Below are 19944 nucleotides of genomic sequence, written 5' to 3' on the forward strand. Positions count from 1 at the left end.
CATTCATCTGTTCCCTTTTCTACATCTAAAAGAAGCGAAGGACTTCTGGAAAAAATGACTTTTGTATTTTTAACCAAACTTGACAAGTGCCTTCTTACATTATTCATTGTTCCTTTTGGCATTATTCATACTAATGAACAGTGTCATCTGTGGCTTGGTAGTAAGACTCTCTCATCTGAGTTAGGAGGTTATGGGTTCAAATCCTGAACAAAGACTCGAGCATAAAGTGTAGGCTGGCACTCCTCCAGTGTTGTATTAAGCAGGTGCTGCCCTTTTGGCAGTGCGGCCATTCAATAGAGACATTAAACTGAGGCTCTGTCCTTTTTTATTCATTCTTGAGTCAGCATTTATTACCCATCCCTAATTGACTTTGAGAAGGTGGTGGTGAGCCATCTTCCTGAACTGCTGCGCTCCATGTGGCGCAGGTACTTCCACAGTGCTGTTAAGGAAGTTCCAGAATACCCAGCAACATTGAAGGAGCGGCAATATAATTCCAAGTCAGCATGGCGTGTGACTTGGAAGGGAACTTGCAGGTGGTGGTGTTCCCATGCATATGCAGCCCTTGTCCTTCTAGGTGGTAGTGGTGACAGGTTTGGAAGATGCTGTTGAAGGACACTTGGTGAATTTCTGCAGTGCATTTTGTAGAAGGTACACGCTGCTGCCACTGTGCGCCAGAGGCAGAGGGAGTGAATGTTGAAGGTGGCGGATGGGGTGCTACTCAAGTGCGCTTGTTTGCCTTGGATGGTATTGAGTTCTTGTGCTGCTGGAGCTGCACTTGTCTAGGCAAGTGGAAAATAATCCATCACACTCCTGACTTGTGCCTTGTAGTTGGTGGACAGGCTTTGGGGAGTCAGGAGGTGAGTTGATCACCATAGAATCCCCAGGCTCTAGCCGGCTCTTGTATCCACTGTAAATATGTGGCTGGCCCAGTTAGGTTTTCGATCAATGGTTGGGGCCTGATCGTGGGCGGTGGTTGGCTTGGCGACTGTTCCCAGGCCCGCTCACTGTGCCCGCCCAACAGGGGCAACAGCCCTATATCGACTTCCATCTCATCAGTGAGTTGAGATATCTTTCCATTCCACCAAAGATTGGATTACTTAAAAACCTTGCTGAATTTTTACCCTATTCTTGTTTCATGTCAGTTAGAAGGATCAAACTTAGACACTGAGTTCTTATGCTCCTGAAATGTTAACGTGTCATTTCCTTGTACAGATGATGAATAACCTGTGCATTTCCTGCATTTTTTGTTTTTATCCTGGAAATTGTACCTGATGTATCTTTGTAGACTGAAACACTTGGTGTATGATCTTAATTAAATAAAATTAATAGACATTGATCATAAATTTGTCACCTGACACAGGGTTATGCATTTAAAAACAATCTGAGCAGAATGACCTTCTAAATGTTATTTTTTTTTTTGCAGCATCTCAGAATTTCCCAGTGTTTAGCTGTATTATTAACCACACATTTGAAAAATCAATACCTGAAAAACATGCACAAAAATTGTGCAAACATATTAAAGTGATAGTTTTAGTTTCCAAGGATACGTCGATAGGTATTTCTTGGTGTTTTAATTTCTTTGAATTTCCATCGGTGAGTTCTTAGGTGTGCAGTTTATTTTTTGTTCATGTTTTCAATTATTCTCCCTTGCCCTGCCCATGTACTGTTGACTGAACCAACTGAGAAGGTAGACTTAGATCATTTCCCAAAATGATGCCAGTGCCAGCTGTTGTGATTTGTATGGGAGTGCTGCAAGATCACTCAGTATCCATGCAAGTTTCTCTAGAGGAAAAGCTTTGCCTCCCCTTGGTACATCCCCTAAATAATAGTCGCATGGTGGTGCAGAACTTAGGCTACTGGACATTTAAACATGAGTTCAAATTCCACAATGACAGTTTGAAAATTTGAATTCAGTCTTTCTTTCTTTTTTTTTTACCAATTTACTGATCAAAAAGCTGCTATCAGTGAAAGTGACCAGATAGCAGTTGGATGGTCATTAAAAACCCAAAGTCCACTAATGCCCTTTTTAAGAAAGGAAACCTGCTGTTCTTACCCAGTCTGGCTTGTGTGCGACTCCAGTCTCACATGACATGGCTAACTTTTCATTGCCCTCTGACATTGCCTAGCAAGCCACTCAGTTTTATGAAGACCCACGACATTCTCAGGTCTGTGAGGGATAGATAATAAATACTGGCCTTGTCGGTGACACCCACATCCTGAGAATGAGTAGGTTCAATAGTGAAATTGGTTTCAAGCAGTGTCTGTTCTGATGCACATCCTTTACTTTTACAATTGCCTCACTACTAAGGTGAGCATCAGCCTGGTGGAACATCTGGTTGTGATTGAAGGAATAGTGTATTGATTCTGCTGCTGTGCTGTTTGTAAATTAAGGTGCCCTTGAGAATTAACTCTCCTAAAATGATAAATCTTTTAGTTACTGAATAGAATAAGATTAATACTTAGAGCAGCAGTTAAAAAAGAGACTACAATTTTGTGCTTGGGCCTGGGGAATGTGCCGTTTTCCTATTTGAACACACCTAGTGTCAACAGTAAGCACTGAGCTCAGGTTTAGCACAATCAGGTGCTAGTAAAAGCTCTTTATGTTCTGCCCAACGATATGCATTCACCCTTATTTTTCAAGGACCGGTATTGCACAAACAAAAATTTCCATTTTTTCTGTTGTGAAACTGAAGCTTGCTAGGACCTAATCTGAGACAGTCTAAACTCATTCACTACCAATTTGATTATTTAAAAATAAGTGCAATGTGGAGTTATGTTTGATAGTTGTGAGAGGGTATCTATGGAGTGCATTGATGTTCGAACATGCTGTGCCACAGAGTGGATAGAATGTGGTATTACATCCATGAGCTCCCATATGAGAGAGTACCATCTGGAGGCCATTCACTTCCTGAAAAGGAAGAAAAAAGGAAAAATGATAGTGAGTCACCAGAGGCCTTTACTTTTATAATGCCTAGCCTGAGAGTGACGATAGCAGAGACTTGGAAGGTCACTTGCCTGTTCTTGTAATTTAAGAGAGGGGAGAAATTTTCCTTTAAAATATGGAGAGACATAGCTGGTGGTGGTGGGCGGGGCGGGGGGGGTTGGGGCGGAGCAGGTGGTTAAAATGTACCATCAGGAGTTCCTTTTTCTGGCAGTTAACTTAAGTTATTATGAAATCTAGTGACTGGCCATTTTTATTTGGTTATATTAGATGTTAGTGAAAAATCTGGTGCCATTTTTAGGTAACCGAGTACAAATTCTACAATGGCATTCTGTCATTCAGAAATGAAAAGTTACAAAGCCACTGTTTGTTCACCATTTAAAGTAAACCTGACTGTTTCTCTATGCTATTCATGATGGGTTGGAAAGATGTATTTTCAAAAACTTACTGCATTGCAAAATGCTAAAATTAAACAATTCATTGTTAATTAGTTTTAATTAACTGTATAGAAATTAAGCACAATGGCTGTATTTCATTTAAGGATGGTCACTATACCAGTCCAGACCCTCAAAGAGTAATGTTTTATTTAATGGATATAATTTGGTCACATCCAAGATCCTTTAGCAGGAATTTCCAGTCCCTATGTCAGGAGTGTCCCAGATGTGCCCCCGGCCCACTAAAGGTATTTGAATTGCAGGGCCTCTCCCTGCTATCTTTAGTAGGTTTACTGGAGAAGGTTGCGGAAGGCATTTCTCAGTCCCTCTTATGCTGTGGATTTGAGGCCATTGTACATAGAATTTTTAATTATCTCATCAAGTTCTGTATAAGTCATAAGTCTATCCACTGAGATTAAAGGATTGCATGTCTGGAGCATGTTCTTTGTGCTAAGATCTGTTTGCTATTCATTAGGATTTTATCATTTCTACTTTCCTATATTTCCAGGAGAATACATAAAAACATGGAGGCCCAGGTATTTTTTATTGAAGTCTGATGGTACGTTTATTGGTTATAAAGAGAGGCCACAAGATGTAGAACAGCTAGAGACACCTTTGAATAACTTCTCTGTAGCACGTAAGTATAACCTACCATTTCATTCTGGGATTTTCCTTTCTGCTGGAATATACAAATCCTCTCAAATTAGGCAGTATTTGAAATAACAGTGTAAAAATAAAACTACAATATGTGTAGTACAAAAACAGAACTGAATGAAGCTATCCACTGGTGAATTTGTTTATATTAATTTGGACTGAAGCAGTCCATGTCCAAAAGCAGCAAGACCTGGACCGTACCCAGACTTGGGCTGACAAGTGGCAAATAACACTTGCGCCACACAATTGCCAGGCAATGATCATTTCCAACAAAGAGAGAATCTAACCATGACCCCTTGACATTCAATGACATTGCCATCACTGAATCCCCCACTATCAACATCCTGGGGGTTACCATTGACCAGAAACTGAACTGGATTAGCCATTTAAATACTATGGCTGCAGGTCGGAGGCTCGGAATTCTGCGGCGAGTAACTCACTTGCTGGCTTCCCAAATTGTTCACCATTAGGCACAAGTCAGGAGTGTGATGGAATACTCTCCACTTTCCTGGATGAGTGCAGCTCCAACAACAGTCAAGGAGCTTGACACCATTCAGGACAAAGCAACCCGCTTGATTGGCACCCCATCCACAAACATTCACTCCCTCCACCACTGATCCTCAGTGGTAGCTGTGCGTACCATCTACAAGATTCACCGCAGGAACACACCAAAGCCCCTTAGACAGCACCTTCCAAAGCATCCACAACCACAAGCATCTAGAAGGACAAGGGCAGCAGACTCATAGGAACAACACCTGGAAGTTCTCCTCCAAGCCACTCACCATCCTGACTTGGAAATATGTCGCTGTTCCTTCACTGTCGTTGGGTCAAAATTCTGGAGCTCCCTCCCTAACAGCACTGTGGGTGTACCTACACCACATGGACTGCAGCGGTTCAAGAAGGCAGCTCACTTCCACCTTCTCGAGAGCAACTAGGGACGGGCAATAAATGCTGGCCTAGCCAACAATGCCCACATCCCATGGATGAATTTTTAAAAATTACTGTTTGTAACATTGAAATGCAAGTTTTACATAATGATCTCACTTCTGTTAAAAAGGGTTTCCCATTTACCAATCTGTTGGCAAGAGATGCAGCTGGTGCAGAGCCTGATCTTACATGGTACAGGTGCTGTAGGTACTTTTGGTGGCTTATAGGTATTACAATTATGTGGTTTATAAGATTATGTTTTGAGACTGTGTCATTAAGATAAAATAGAGAGTCATGTGACCTGTTCTGAAGTCTGCCTAACAACAGGCTGGGTGAAATGGCTATTAAAAATTAAAGGAAGGCCTGGATTGTTTTGCTGAGAAGAGGGTGCAAGTTATTCATTCTTGGATACAATGACAGCAGCATCTATATTTACAGTTGATATATCGCAAGTCTCAAGTCCCAGGAAGGTGCTGGGATGTTAGGTTGTAAATAGTTATGCTTTGAACTGTCCACTTACTTCCAAGATACAAGAGGGTTAGGGTCTCAAGATGGGCTTTGAGAGGGAAGGGTTCCTAAGATATCACTGAAACTCTCAGACAGACAGTCTGCCAGGATCTGGAAGTGAGGGTGCAGCTAGAGGACAAAGACATATGGTTTGCCACATAGGCAGGAGCTCATACACGGATTGAAAACACTAAATTCATGAAGGTTTAAAATGAAACTAGAAGATTTGCTTATCTTTCACTGGAGGGGGAATCAGCAGGAAAAGCCTACACTGTGAAAGATAGTTCTGGTGTTAAAAGTTACCAGGCTGGGAAAGGGATGGAAGTAAACCCTTGGGAGTTAAACAGCACTTTGGCCTGGGTCTGGGAAAATTGAGTGACTACTTAAGGGACCGTGTAAAGTATACCTGTGACATGGACTTTTTGGTTATGTGAAAAATAGAAGGATTTCCAGGAGCAGGCCCCCGAGAGTGTGTTAGTGTTTTCATGGGACGACATGTCCCATGATTACTGTTTATAATTTGATGTGTTTAGTTCTAATCATTACAAAACTTGTGAAAATACTAGAAAGTTGTTCTTAACTGTAAGGATATAGGAAAGTAATCATGTGTTGGATGTTATTTTGAATCTGAATGTTGGTGTTCATGCAGTATTGTGGCTGTTAGTCAAAAGGCTCGAAGTTCATCTATGATCTAATAATGTGGCTGTAATGATAGAACTGGATAATTAGGCAGCATATTGTTCCATATGACAAAGGCTTCCTGTTTGACACTCTTGATTTGTGGTGGCTATTAGTAGACAGAATTCTTGTTTATTTTGTTTGCATATTTAGTCTGCCGCATCAGCAAACTTCAAATCTGCATGGAAGGAAAGAGATTGATATCTTATTTAAACCACAAAATCAATCTTACCTACTATCCTTCTGTCAACTGTGTATATAGTTCTCAAGTAAACTGAATGGCATATTGCACCTCATTTTAATGTACAGTAATGTCATTCTTCATCAATTTTTTTCTTTTTTTTGCTTGGATCCTTTTCAATTTTGTAGTATTTGCTTCCATAGCTGTTTTTTTCAGACTACCCCCAAGCAAAAGAACCTATTTCCAGACCTCATTAAGCCAGATGCCACATGCTGTTTAAAACCAGTTTCCCCCCCTGTTTCCTTTAGGGGACATGTCTATCTTCCATTGATCTTGGTGTGGCTAAGATTCCCTGTGACATGTGTTCAAACACCATTCGGTACCATAAATGTTGGAAGGGAGAAATAAATGGTGTCATAGTCCTATACTCATGCCCCTCATTTTTTATTTTTTTAAAAATGCATTTCTGTAGTAAAATTTCCCAAGATGCTTTACAGAAGCATTGTGGAATAAAATTTGACACTGAGTCAAAAGGAGATAGTCGGTCAGATGACCAAAGCTTGGTCACGGAGGTAGGATTTCAGGACCATCTTAAAAGAGGAAAGAGATGAAGAGAGGTGACGAGATGTAGGGTGGGATTTCCAGAGCCTTGGGCCTCTGAAGGCATGGCTGCCAACGGTGAAGTGATTACAATCAGAATGCTCAATGCACGTGGGCCCAGAAATTCCGTGGAGTGGCAATCACCGTCGGATTGGGTGGCGGGGGTGTCGGGGGGTGGTGGCTAGTCAGGGGATCGGGTGGAATAATTGGGGGGGCAGGGGGGTGGGCTGATCAGTCTTTAGGCAGCGGGTGGTGCTGCACATTGCTCTGGGTTCGTGCTTTGACACTCCAGCTGATTTACTTAGAGTTTGGTGGTTTTATACCTGCTAAGAAAAGCTCTAAGTAAATTTGTGTAAAGATCAGGGTAAGTATGGGGCAAACAGCCCAAGTCTGCGTGGTTCTGGCCAATCATGGGAGACTGGAAGATCTGAGCCTAGAATTTGCAGAGTGTAGGGATCTAAGGGGGTTTGTAGGGCTGAAATAGATTACAGAGATAGGGAAAGCTGAGGCCATAACAAAAATAGAATTACCTGGAAAAACTCAGCAGGTCTGGCAGCATCAGCGGAGAAGAAAAGAGTTGACGTTTCGAGTCCTCATGACCCTTCAACAGAACTGAGTGAATCTTAGGAAAGGGGTGAAATTTAAGGGGGGGTGGTGGTGGGAGAGAAGTGGAGGGGGGTGGTGTGGTTGTAGGGACAAGCAAGCAGTGATAGGAGCAGATAATCAAAAGATGTCACAGACAAAAGAACAAAAGAACACAGAGGCGTTGAAGGTGGTGATATTATATAAACAAATGTGCTAATTAAGAATTGATGGTAGGGCACTCAAGGTACAGCTCTAGTGGGGGTAGGGTGGAAAGGCTAGCAGGGCATAAAAGATTTAAAAATGATGGAAATAGGTGGGAAAAGAAAAATCTATATAAATTATGGAAAAACCAAAAGGAAGGGGGAAGAAACAGAAAGTGGGTGGGAATGGAGGAGGGAGTTCATGAGGCCATGATGGATTAATTTTAAAACGAGGATGAAAATTTTAAAATCGAGACATTGCTTGACTGAGATCCAATGTAGATCAGAAATGGGCGAGCAAGACCGGATGTGAGTTAGGACATGGGCAGTAGATTTTCAATGACCTCCAGTTTGTGGGGGGAAAATGTGGAAGTCAGGCCAGGAAATCATTGGAGTAGTTAGATTTAGAGGTAGTAAAGATATGGATGAGGGCTTCAGCAGCAGGTAAGCTGAGGCAAGGTTGAAGTCAGGTGATGTTATGGAGGTGGAAATATGCAGTCTTCGCGATGGTGTGGATGTGTAGTAGGGAGCTCATCTTGGGGTCTTATTTGTCATGAAGGCTGTGAATGGTCTGGTTCAGCTTCCAACAGCTGTCAGGGAAAGGGGATGAAATCAATGGCAAGGGAATGGAGTTAATGATAGAGACCAAAGCCAATGGCTTTTGTCTTCCCAAAGGTTAATTGGGAGAAATTTCTGCTTATCCAATACTAGATGTTAGACAAGCAGTCAGACGGTTAAGAAACAAAGGGAGGGTCAAAACTGGTGAAGGAGGTAGACCTGGGTATCATCAGTGTACATTTGGAAACTGACACCATGATTTTGGATGCGGCCGATGAGAAAAAGAAGAGGGCCGTAGATAGATACCTGGGGGATACCAGAACTAATGATGTGGGGGTGAGAAGAGAAACTATTGCAAGTGATGTAAAAACAGAAAACGCTGGAAAAACTCAGCAGGTCTGGCAGCATCTGGAGAGAGAAACAGAGTTAACCCACATGACTTCTTCAGAACAGTCATATGGACTCGAAATATTAACTCTGTTTCTCTCTCCACAGATGCTGCCAGACCTGAGTTTTTGCAGCGTTTTCTGTTTTTATTTCAGATTTCCAGCATTCGCAGTATTTCACTTTTATCCTATTGCAAGTGATGCTCTGGCTATGACAGGATAGATGCAAATTAAATCAGGCAAGTGCGTGATTTAATGCACTTAAATTAAACAGCCAATGACGAAGAGGTTTTGGAGTGGAATTTTAGGTAAACCACGAGAAAGGCTGCAGACCAGTCGAGAAGAATGAGGAGAGAGAGCTTACCTTTGTCACAGTCACATAGGATGTCATTTGTGAATGACTTTGACAAGAGCTTTCTCTGGACTATGATGGGAGCCGAAACCTGGTTTTGACTATTCAAGCAGAGAGTTTTGAGAAAGTTGAATGTGGATTTGGGTGGTGACGACAGACTTGAGGACTATGGAGAGGAATGGGAGGTTCAAGATTGAGCTGTAGTTTGCAAGGATAGAGGTGTCAAGGATTTGTTTTTTGAGGAGATGGGCAATAATGGAAGGTTTGCAGACAAGGAGAGAGAACTCTTATTAACTTGTGGGAGCTACTATAGTGACCAGGAAGGAAAGTTGAGTGATTCGGAGTTTAGTAGGAATCCAATTTGGAGAGTAAAAGGTGACCTCGTTGACAAGTTGAGCTCAGAGAGAGCCTGAAGAGAGATCGTAGAGAAACTAAAGAAAGATTTAAAAAATCAGGGTAAGGGCAAGGGGGAGTTCTAGAACAAGTTAGGACTAATGGACTAGGGGAATGGAGGGAAGTAGCAGAGACAGCTGATATGATCAGGGCAGATTTAGGGCAAAAAAAGTCCTTGAGCTCATTGCACGTATTGTTGAATGTGAAGGTGGCAGAGGCAGTGGAGGGTGGTTTAAGAAGACAGTGGTGGTGATGAGAGGCCACATCTTATCTTTGCCTTCCTCAATGATCTTTGAATTGTGGGATGTTTATAATCATCCAAATTAAGAGCAAGTTTATTCTTTTGATTAAGACAATTTTTGTTTTACGTAAGTATGCTTCAAGTGATTGAGTGCATAATTCCAATATCACCTCACTGAATAAGTTACGTGGTGTAGTCTGAGGAACGTTCCTTTGTACCAGAAATCTATCTTTTTTATTGGTAGAACCTGGTTTCATTGTTTGATATGGGTAACTTTCTTGCATACGACTTACTAATGTAAAATAAACAGTTGATATCTGCATGGTGGCTGTCTGGAATACTGGACATTGGTTTAAGTGACTGAGGCATGGTGGTCAGCCCTGTGCCTCATTGAATTAACAGTCGTATGTTAATGGTAAGCCAAAGCTGGAATAACCTAGTCACGTTGAGCAGTTTCTGCTGTACCTGAATAATTGTCATTTTCAGTCTGATTATGCTGCTGTGAAGCACTTTGAGATGTTTTGCAATGTTAAAGGTGCTATATCAATGCAAGTTGTTGTTCTTGTCCCCAACATGCATTATCTGCATTGGCCAAGCATAGATTGTCCTTGGTTTTGCCCTTTCTAATCAGAATATATTAAAATTATCTCCGATCATGTTAAAGCTGAATAATGTCACTATGTGAGATACCCATAAATGTTGCTCAGGCAAGCAGAGATCAATGACCCAAGAAACTTGGATAATTGTATGATTGTGGCATATTTGCCAAGATTCCTGTCACTGGAATTGCCAAAAAGTAATTCTGTAGGTAACTTTGGCAATGTTGTGCATTTTTTTTTAAACGTTGGTTATGGGGATACAAAATCCTAATAATGTCACCATCGGTGAAGACCATTCAGGTCATTTTGTCTTTGTAGTGCGAGTTCCAGTTTCAGTTCCAGATCAGTGCTAATGACCATAGTCTTATTTCCATGCTGTTTTCTATGTTTGTTCTTCATGTTTATTTAATAAAAGTGTTAAATGCTGTAACTGAGTTGGCTGCAATAGCCATTTGTGGCAAAGCGTTTTCTTTTTTAATCCTTTCCTAGAAAATCTTATATTCTCATTGTTTATTCTAATATTAAGCTTATTTATGCCTCCTCATATTCACTACAGAGCAGAAATCATCTTTAACTATTTATCTTTTATTTACATAGTGAATAAATTAAAAAGTGCCAATGAAAAGCCAAGCAATCAAAATCCTCAATTTTCCTTCAGTGTGACTTTTATTAGTCAGCAAGTAACAAAAGATGTCCAAATTACTCAAGTAATTTTTTCACAGTATTTTCAACTGCTTTTTTATTCAGGCCCTTTAACATAGATATACATCAATTTTCTAACATAAATGCTGAAAAAGTGTATCTAATTTTGGGAAAGAAATCACTTAACCCATGAAATGGTTTAATGTTAAAAAGTACTTTTAAGACTTTTTTTGTGTTTGGGCCATGGCAAGACTGTGGTAAACTTTAGAAACCCTTTTTCAAAGATTTACCCTCCAGCATCGGGAAACAGACATCGGGGGTGGGGGTTGTGGAGGGAGGTAGTCACAGCCTATGATTTTTGCCTAGGCGAGCTGTTAATAGGCTGCAGGGCGAGTTGGGCAGAAGTTAGCAAGTGAGGGATGGAGAAGGGACGCTGCAAGTGCGAGCCCATTTAAAGACATCATGGCAGTCGTTACTGTGGCTGCCGTTTGCTAAAAGAAAGGATGCACCAGGGATTCAGGAGGAGAGGCAGGGGCCTGTCGCCCCAGGAAAGGCTGGCCCTCATTTCTCTGATGCTGACCTCAGGCCCTTCTTGAGGCTGAGAGGGAGAGGAGGGAGGTCCTCGTTCCAGAGGGTGGATGGAGAAGGCCACCCTCCCAAACAAAGCTGGCATCATGGAAGTGGCTGAAGGTTGTCAGCATCAGAAGTGTGATCCGTAGGAACTGGACGCAGTGCCGTAAAAGGTTCAGCTATTATCTTCCCTCTGGCAAAGCCAGTGCAACCCCAGAACCTGCTGACAGGCCTCTGGATATTCAACCCCCAGCAAACACACCTGCTGAGAGTGGAGGAGTCCATTTGGGTCATGTGTGGCTCCATGGCTTAGAGCTTTGAAGGCATGGACCCCTCCATTGACAGATTGGCCAACCTCACAAGAGCCATATGCAGCAGCACTCAGAGTGGATGCAGGAACAGCGCAGTGGCATGCACAGAGTGCATGCCATACTCGGTAACATTGATCGATCCATGGTGCCGATGGCACAAAGATGTTTGGAGTGGATGCCACTTGCGCCCCAACACGTGTTTCCTTCAGTGACCTGGGCTGAGGCAGTCACCAAAGATTGAGGATGCCATCATCATCAGCCTCTTCTGCTCCTGTGACAGAGGGACCATCTGTACACCAGGGCCTAGTGATCGAGGCTGCCCCTGCATTGAAGCTGGTGCAGCAGACACAGAAGATGCCCCCGCTGGCATCTCCATGACGAGGGCAATCAGCCCATGCATCTCAGTTATAAGCAGAGACAAGTAAGCAACAGAGGCAAGTGAGAACTGCATCCAGTTCTGGCTGCCATACTTGAAGAATGTGAAGGCATTGGAGAGAGTACAGAGGAGATTCACAAGAATGATTCCAGGGATGAAGAACTGTTGCCATGAGGATAGATTGGAGCGGTTGGGACTATTTTTTCCTTGGAGAAAAGAAGGCTGATAGGAGACTTGCTAAGAGGTATTCAAGATCCTGAGGGGTATGGACAGGGTAAATAGTGAGAAACCATTCCCACTCAAGGGAACATCGAGAACTAGAAGACACAGATTCAAAATAATTAGCAAAAGGAGTAAAAGTGATGTGAGGAAAATTTCTTTCACCCAAAGGGTGGTTGGAATCTGGAACAAACTTCCTGTGAGGGTAGTAGAGGCTGGTTCGATCAAGGCATTCAAAAGGGAATTGGATTGCTATCTGAAAAGAAAGAATGTGCAAGGTTACGGAGATGAGGTAGGGGAGTGAGACTAAGTAGAATGCTCTTTCAGAGGGCCAGTGCAGACTCGATGGGCTAAATGTCCTCCACCTGAACTGTAAAGATTCTGTGATTCTGAGTAGCCTGCCTCCACTATATCCAAGGCTGTAAGGCCACATTGAAGTGGCCCAGAACAGAGGCCACTGAGTTAAGCAGAGTGGGCCAGTAGATTTTGCTTCATCTGTAAATGTGCACTGTTTTATTTTTTCAGCACAGTGTTAATATTGACACGTCAGACGTGTGAGCTTCAGTCATTTAATGGCATAACTCGAAAAGAGAGAATTGGTGGTGAAGAGAAACAAAGGTCTTTGAAGTGGGGGAGTGAGACTTCTGGACAAATGTGCGTTATTCATTGATAGTGAGAGTGGATCTATTCAAGGCTTCAATGGAAGTACTCTCACAGGCAGTGAATTCCAGACCATGCCATCCTCCTGGGCTACATGGGCCCAGCTGAAATATGCCTAGATCAGATGAAACCTGATGTTGACGGCATTGTAACAAGACTTTTGAGCCATGCTGTGGGTCAGCGCACCTTCCTCTGCAGTGGGAGAACCTCCTGAGTTCTGCATCATCCTTCTCCTCTTCTACTTTCTGCTTCTCGACTTCTTCTATATCAATCCTGGACCTCACCGTCTTCAAGGTCCACATCTCCATGGAGGGACATGGAGGGTGTAGCAGACAATACAATACATGAGAACCCTTGTGTGTACTCCAGGGCACCATCTGACTGGTCCATGCACCGGAACTGTCTGATGCCCTGTAATTTTGTGGATGACACAAAACTTGGAAGTATTATGAAATCTGAGGAGGATGGTGATAAACTTCAAGCGGACATAGGCTGATGGAATTGGCGGACAGGTGACAAATGAAATTTAATGCAGACAAATGTGAAGTACTTCATTTTGGTAGGATGATTGAGGAGAGACAATATAAAATAAAGGACACAATGCTAAAGGGGCTGCAGGAGCAGAACGACCTGGGAGATAGACATGCAGAAAGGTGACAGGGCAGTTTTGAGAAATCAGATAATGAAGCACATGGGATCCTGGGCTATATAAATCGTTCTGATACTATCTGATGCTCCGATTGAAATCGCAGTCTTTGGATGGTTCAGACTGTCTGTCAGGAAGTTACCCAGGAAAAGTTAGAATTAAAACCACTTCTAACTTCTGGGTAATTATAATACCAACGCCTCCCCAATCCCCTTTGGACACCCCAATTTCTCTCCTCCCACCACCCCGACCTTCCCCTCACCTCTGCCTGATTTCCCGACCTGCCGACTATCCTCCACAACCGCCCCCCCCCCCCCCCCACCCCTCCCCCCAGCCGACTACCCAATCTCCTGATCACCCCTCCGACCACTGCCTGCTACCAACTGATCAGCCGACTGCCTCCACCACTGACCACCCTAACCCACCCCCACTGACCACCTGATTCCCCCCCCCCCACCCCAACTGACCACCGGCAACCCCCCCACTGTCCACTCAACTCTTGGCCCCTTTGACAATCGACTTCCACCTCCACTGACCATCCTCCCCTACTGTCCTACCCCTCCCACTGACCACCCTTTTCCGACCATCCTGCCCATTTGCTTTACTCAATTATCTTCTCCCTGGCTTCTCGATGTGGCTGGACCTTTAGGCTTACCTTCTTTATGGCAGCGAGTGCCATTACAAAGCGTGTGTGTGTCTCCCTTTCCTTCAACTCTCCTGCACCCGACCGAAGGCCTCGGGAACCTGCTGCAGTGCACTTTTCTCACCCGGCCCCTGTCGGAAGTTTGGGTGAGAAAAGTGCAGCTGCATCTAGTGTAAGTAAATAGGAGTGGAGTGACATTCCGATTGCAATTGCCACTCCATGCATGTTATGGCCCATTGTGTTCAATTCGGGATGTGAAGGCATTAGAGATGGTGCAGAGAAGATTCTTGAGAATGGTTCCAGGGATGAGGAACCTCAGTTAGATTGTTCTCCTTGGAAAAGGGAAGGTTGAGAGGAGATTTGGTAGAGGAATTCAATATTATGAATGGTTTGGACAGAATAGATAGGGAGAGACTGACCCCATTGGTGGCAGGATCAAGAACCGCCGATTTTATGTGCCTGGCAAAAGAAACAACGGTATCTTGAGGCAAAATGTTTTTATGCAGTGAATGGTTAGGATTGGGAATGCATTGCCTGAGAGTTTGGTAGAAGCAAATTCAATCAAAGCCTTCAAAACCGAATTGGTAATTATCTGAAAAGAAAGAAAAAAAATTGCAGGGTTATGGAGAAAGGGCAGGAGAGTGGAAGTAGGTGAGTTGCTCTTTCAGAGAGCCAGAACAGACATGGCAGGCTGAATGGCGTCCTGTGCTGTAAGCATTCTATGATCGGGACCTAAAAATCCTAACCCAAGTCTTTGATATTCCATGAACAACGCCCTAAAAAAATTTCTCAAGATTCATATCACCTCCTTCCATGCCCCAATATTGTACACTTAATTGTCTTTGGATGGGTTTTCTGCTTTTTTTAAAACAAAAATTGTGTACCTACTCTTGGATGTCTCAGTTCCTCCCCTTAATGATGAATTTTACCATTTAGATTATGCTTGCATTCTGTCTCTTGCCTCCACGCTCACCCCTGGAAATGTACTACTTCTACCTACGTATGTTGAATTGCATTTGGCGTACGCCTGCCAACTTTCTGGATCTGCCTGGCTCCCCTTGCAATCCCCTGCATTTTTTCCCCACAGTTCAGGATCAGCAAAATTGAATATCATTAGTGCTGTTGTGCAAGTCATTTTTTAGCCAGAGAATGAGAGGCTCCAACACACATCCATGGGCACGCCCCCTACACATTTTGGCAGTTCAAGAGCATTCAATTAGTCACTTTTTATCCTTCAGCCATCCCTTTATCCTTGAATATCATTAACTTTAATTTATACAAGTCCTTTTAAGTGGCATTTTACCAAACAGTTTTGAAAATCCAAATTCAGTGCATTCTTTGTCGAAACTCTAATTTTTCAAATAGCTCAATAGAAATAATCAAGTACGACAGACCATTTACAAATCTGTATTGACTGTCCCTGATTGGATCGTACTTTTTCAAATGTGTAAAAATTGTCATAATGGTAACCGAATGCAATTAGATACTTGGGATGTACTGTATCATGTTGCATACTGATGAAGGTCAATCAAGGTCAGATAGCACATGGTTGAAAGTTAGCCAATATGATGATTTAAATGATGTGATACTTGCAGCTAAATCTATGACTTTGAATGTTGTTCTTTCAGCCTGAGATGTGACATTGGTGATGAGAAATCCAGAGATATTTAGGATTGTGTCATGGTGTTTGCTGGAGTTGATAATGTCTGCAGTCTGGAGAATTGAGCTGTTTGACCTGACTTGAGATGCCAATACTGTCAGCATGAAATGGAAAGCGTAGCTGGAGGAGTTTGAAGTGTATGCTGACAGTTGTGGTCTGTTTTTGGATGCGGCGACGGTGGTGCAGAAAGCATAGTGACAGATCTTATTGTTGTTCAATGCAGGTGCTTCAGTGAGGGAGACTTTCGAAATGTTGTCTGACCTAATGGGAGGAAAGGTAGATTCTGAATGTGCCGTGAAAATTTTGAAGGACCATTATGTGGTGACGCCAAATGCCACATTCCAAAGACATGTTTCCATCAGTTGAGACAAAGAGGGGGAAAGAGAAACCAAATTTGTGATCTATTTGAGGCAGGCGTTGGTTGGATGCAATTACGTTGCAATGGACCTGAATAACCAGATAATGGATCAGGTGGTCCAACATTGCAAGTTGGATAAGTTGAGGCATAAGCTGCTGGAAAGAGGATGCGACATCACATTGGATGAAATTTTGAAAATAGCTGCCTTGGAAGCAGTGGATGGACAATTTCACAGCGTAAAAGTTGGTCCCACCTCTGCCACTGGCATGGCAAATGTTGAGACTACCTGAGTAGCACAATTAAAAATCCTTGTAATTATAAGCAACAAAGGTCTGAGAGGAGTGTTTCAGATGTGGCAATTTGGGCCTCTATGGAAAAGATGCCCACTGCCCTTCCAAGGCAAAGATATATAGATACGAGGGCAAAGACCATTTTGCCAAGAAGTGCAGAAGCAAAGCTGAACAGAGAGGGAAACCTGGCAAACCATGTAAAGGAGAGATGAAAGTAGCACAACTGAGATGTGTTGAAGAAGATGCAGAGTGTGAGGACAGGAATAGCAATAATGGATGCATGTTTCCTGTCAATGGGAACAACTATGAGAACGTTTGTGATTGTTGGTGCTGTTGAAATGAGTATCATTGTAGATTCAGGCAGTGACAGGAATGTCATTGACAGAGCTCTATGGGAGGAACTGGAGACAAAGAGCACATCTCGAAAATATCTCAAAAAGCTCTTTTTAAGCATCTGAAACCCCACTTAAAACTGTTGGATGCTTCATTGCACATGTGAGAGCTGGGGATTGGAATGTAGAAGCAGAATTTGTAGTGATTAAGGAGAATGGTGAGCCTCTTCTGTGCAGAGAAACTGCCCAAACCTTTGGAGCAGATTGAAAATGAATTCCGTGCAATCCTATACAAAGTTCAGAAAGGAGGTTGGACCATTGGACCAGTGGTTCAAGGAAATGGGAGGTTACACAACCACCAAGTGAGATCTACCACTGACGAGAACGTGAAACCTGTAGCTCAGCCTGTACACAGAACACATTTTCATCTTGAGAGGGAAAGTTGAGGTGAAGATCAAGTAACTGAATGATCAAGACATCATATAGCCAGATGAAGGACCAACACCATGAGCGAGCCTTGTTGTCGTCATGCCTAAATCAAATTCTGACATTAGACTCTTTGTTGATATGTGATGGGTGAATAAAGTAATAGCGAGAGAACTTCACCCAATTCTCACTGTGGACCTGTGTTTCAAGAGTTGTCATCAAGCAAAGTATTTTCCAGATTAGACTTAAAGTGACGATACCACCAGCTGAAGCTTTATTTTGATTCAGGGAAGGTGACAACTTTTTACACTCATTGTGGACTTGACCGGTACAAGACATTGCTATTGGGCATCAATGTGGCACCAGAGATTTATCAACTCAAAATCCATGAGGTGGTATAAGGGATCCCAGGAACGGCCAATATCACAGATGACATCATTTATCATGGAATCAATAGAAAGGAACATAACGAGAGGCTGAGATTAGTATAGGTTAGATTGCAGTCAGCAGGCGTCAAGCAACTATCATATTTTTTCCTGATATTACTGTGGGATACTTTAAAGCAGGCTTATATATGGTTCTGTGTGTGTGGCTAATTTAATTAAACTTGAGAAGATTAGACTACAAAGTTTAAATGATCAAAGGAGTTAGGTGTAAAACAGGCATTTGAAATGGAAATGAGTAAAGCTAGGGTGAGGTCAGCAGCTATGGTGTGAATGAAATTTGCATTTTTAGATAAGTGGAGAAATGTTTGATTTTCAAAGGGACTTGAAAATATTTACAACATGCATGGTAAATAAGGCAAGGTTATTATGTTGATTTTCCCAAAAGTGTTGGCCATTATGATAACATGAAAGATTTTTTTATTCTTGGAAATGTAACTTCTAAAGGCAAGTTGAAACAATGGGATTTACAGATCAAAAAGGAAGAAATATATTTAAAGAAGGATGGAAGGCTGTGTGGCCATGTGAGATCTTGAAAGATGACTATGTGAAACAGATTTGGGGAAAAAGCTTCTAACTACCTTGCAGAAGTTTGCTGTTCTAGTAACCAAAATTGTGTTAAAAGCCTTTGGAATTCCTTTGTCCAATGCTTGTGGTAATAATGATGGATGACTTTATAAATTTGGAATCTGTTTGGACTGTTGCCTTAAAGGGGGTGTGTAGCTGGGAGTCTGGTTAAGTAGAAATTCTGGGAACATGTTACAACTGTGTAACTGTAATCTTGTGTGTGTTCAAGTTTGTTCTTTGTTGTCAAATGCTTTAATTTAATCTTTAAAACCTCTAAATGTGGTAGTGGACTCATTACTTCTGATGAGCCTTCTCATAATAAATACAAATAGCAAAGTCGTTGTGATAGGGTGGCCAAGTTTCCCTTGTGTATTTGGTCAGCCTGGCAAATACCACCTGCCATATCATAACACAGGATTTATGGTAAATGCAGACCCGTGCTTACTGGGCATGACAGAGCTAACATTCATGGAGCATAAACTCGTGAGTGGTGAAATTAATCCAGCCAAAGACAAGATTGAAGCAATAGCAGAGCCACGTGAACCACAATGTGAGCAAAGTGAGAAGTTTCCTGGGACTTGTGAACCATTGTGCGAGGTATATCCCATACTTCATTACCCTGGCTGATCCATTGATAAAGTTGATCAGAAAGAATAAACAGTTTAGATTTGATGAAGAACAAAAAACTGCCTTCGAAGCTTTGAAAGATAGCTTGACAGGTGCTTGAACTATATTATGATCCAAAAGCACCAACGAAAGTCATAGCAGATGCTAGTCCAATAGGATTCGGAGCACTGCTTGTGCAAATACACGCTGAAGAATTGTTGCCTATGCGAGCAGATCTCTGACTGGTGTGGAGAGGAGATATTCTTAGATGGAGATAGAGGCCCTAAGATTGGTGTAGGCATGTGAAAGATTCCATGCGTACTTGATCGGCACTGAGTTTGAATTAATGATGGATCACAATATATTAGAGATGATTTATTCTGCCGGATCCTAAACTTGTGCCAGAATCGAAAGATGGGTTTTGAGACTCCAGCAGTACAAGGTGGTTCACATTGTTAGAAAGATGAACGTAGTTGACCTGCTGTAACATGCACGGAGGGGGAATCAAACACACGCTAAAGAAGGAAGCTGAATCATTCATGCGGTTTGTGGCAGTTCATGCTACATCCAGAACAATGACAACTAGAGAGACTAAAAGAGAGGCAGACAAAGATCCAGAAATGGATGACATTGGACAGGGAATTCGACTTGGAAACTGAGCATTGCATTGTCAAGGAGTACATCGCTATACCAAATGAACTGTGGATAATGTTTTTTTGTTATTCATTCATGGGATGTGGACATCGCTGGCTAAGCCAGCATTTATTGCCCATCCCTAATTGCCCTTGAAAAAGTAGTGGTGAGGGCCTTCTTGAAACGCTGCAGTCTATGTGGTAACTCTTTTTGGAGTTAAACAATTAAACTAAATTAACAAAATGAAGGACAAATCAAGCACAGCCCCTAATTCAGGTCAGCTGTAAAACTAAAGACAAAATTTAAAGGAAACGCAGTCTATGTGG

At 42.4% G+C, this 19944-nt stretch overlaps 1 protein-coding gene across 2 annotated transcripts in view; it reads left to right on the forward strand.

The window, feature by feature from the left end:
- Nucleotides 1-19944, forward strand: part of LOC121292681 (RAC-alpha serine/threonine-protein kinase) — an 87275-nt gene that overhangs the window by 36160 nt on the left and 31171 nt on the right. Inside the window, exons 1-2 of one of the 2 annotated variants that reach the window (XM_041214961.1) lie at nucleotides 2989-3006; nucleotides 3884-4012. Coding sequence is in view for 1 of the 2 variants with exons in the window: in XM_041214960.1 (XP_041070894.1) it covers nucleotides 3884-4012 (129 nt within the window). In the remaining variant the exon portion in view is untranslated. Of the gene's footprint in view, nucleotides 1-2988; nucleotides 3007-3883; nucleotides 4013-19944 lie in introns of those variants that run through there. The other variant, XM_041214960.1, reaches the window with a different exon arrangement.

The sequence above is a fragment of the Carcharodon carcharias genome, chromosome 20, assembly GCF_017639515.1.
Source record: "Carcharodon carcharias isolate sCarCar2 chromosome 20, sCarCar2.pri, whole genome shotgun sequence".
Classification (NCBI taxonomy): domain Eukaryota; kingdom Metazoa; phylum Chordata; class Chondrichthyes; order Lamniformes; family Lamnidae; genus Carcharodon; species Carcharodon carcharias.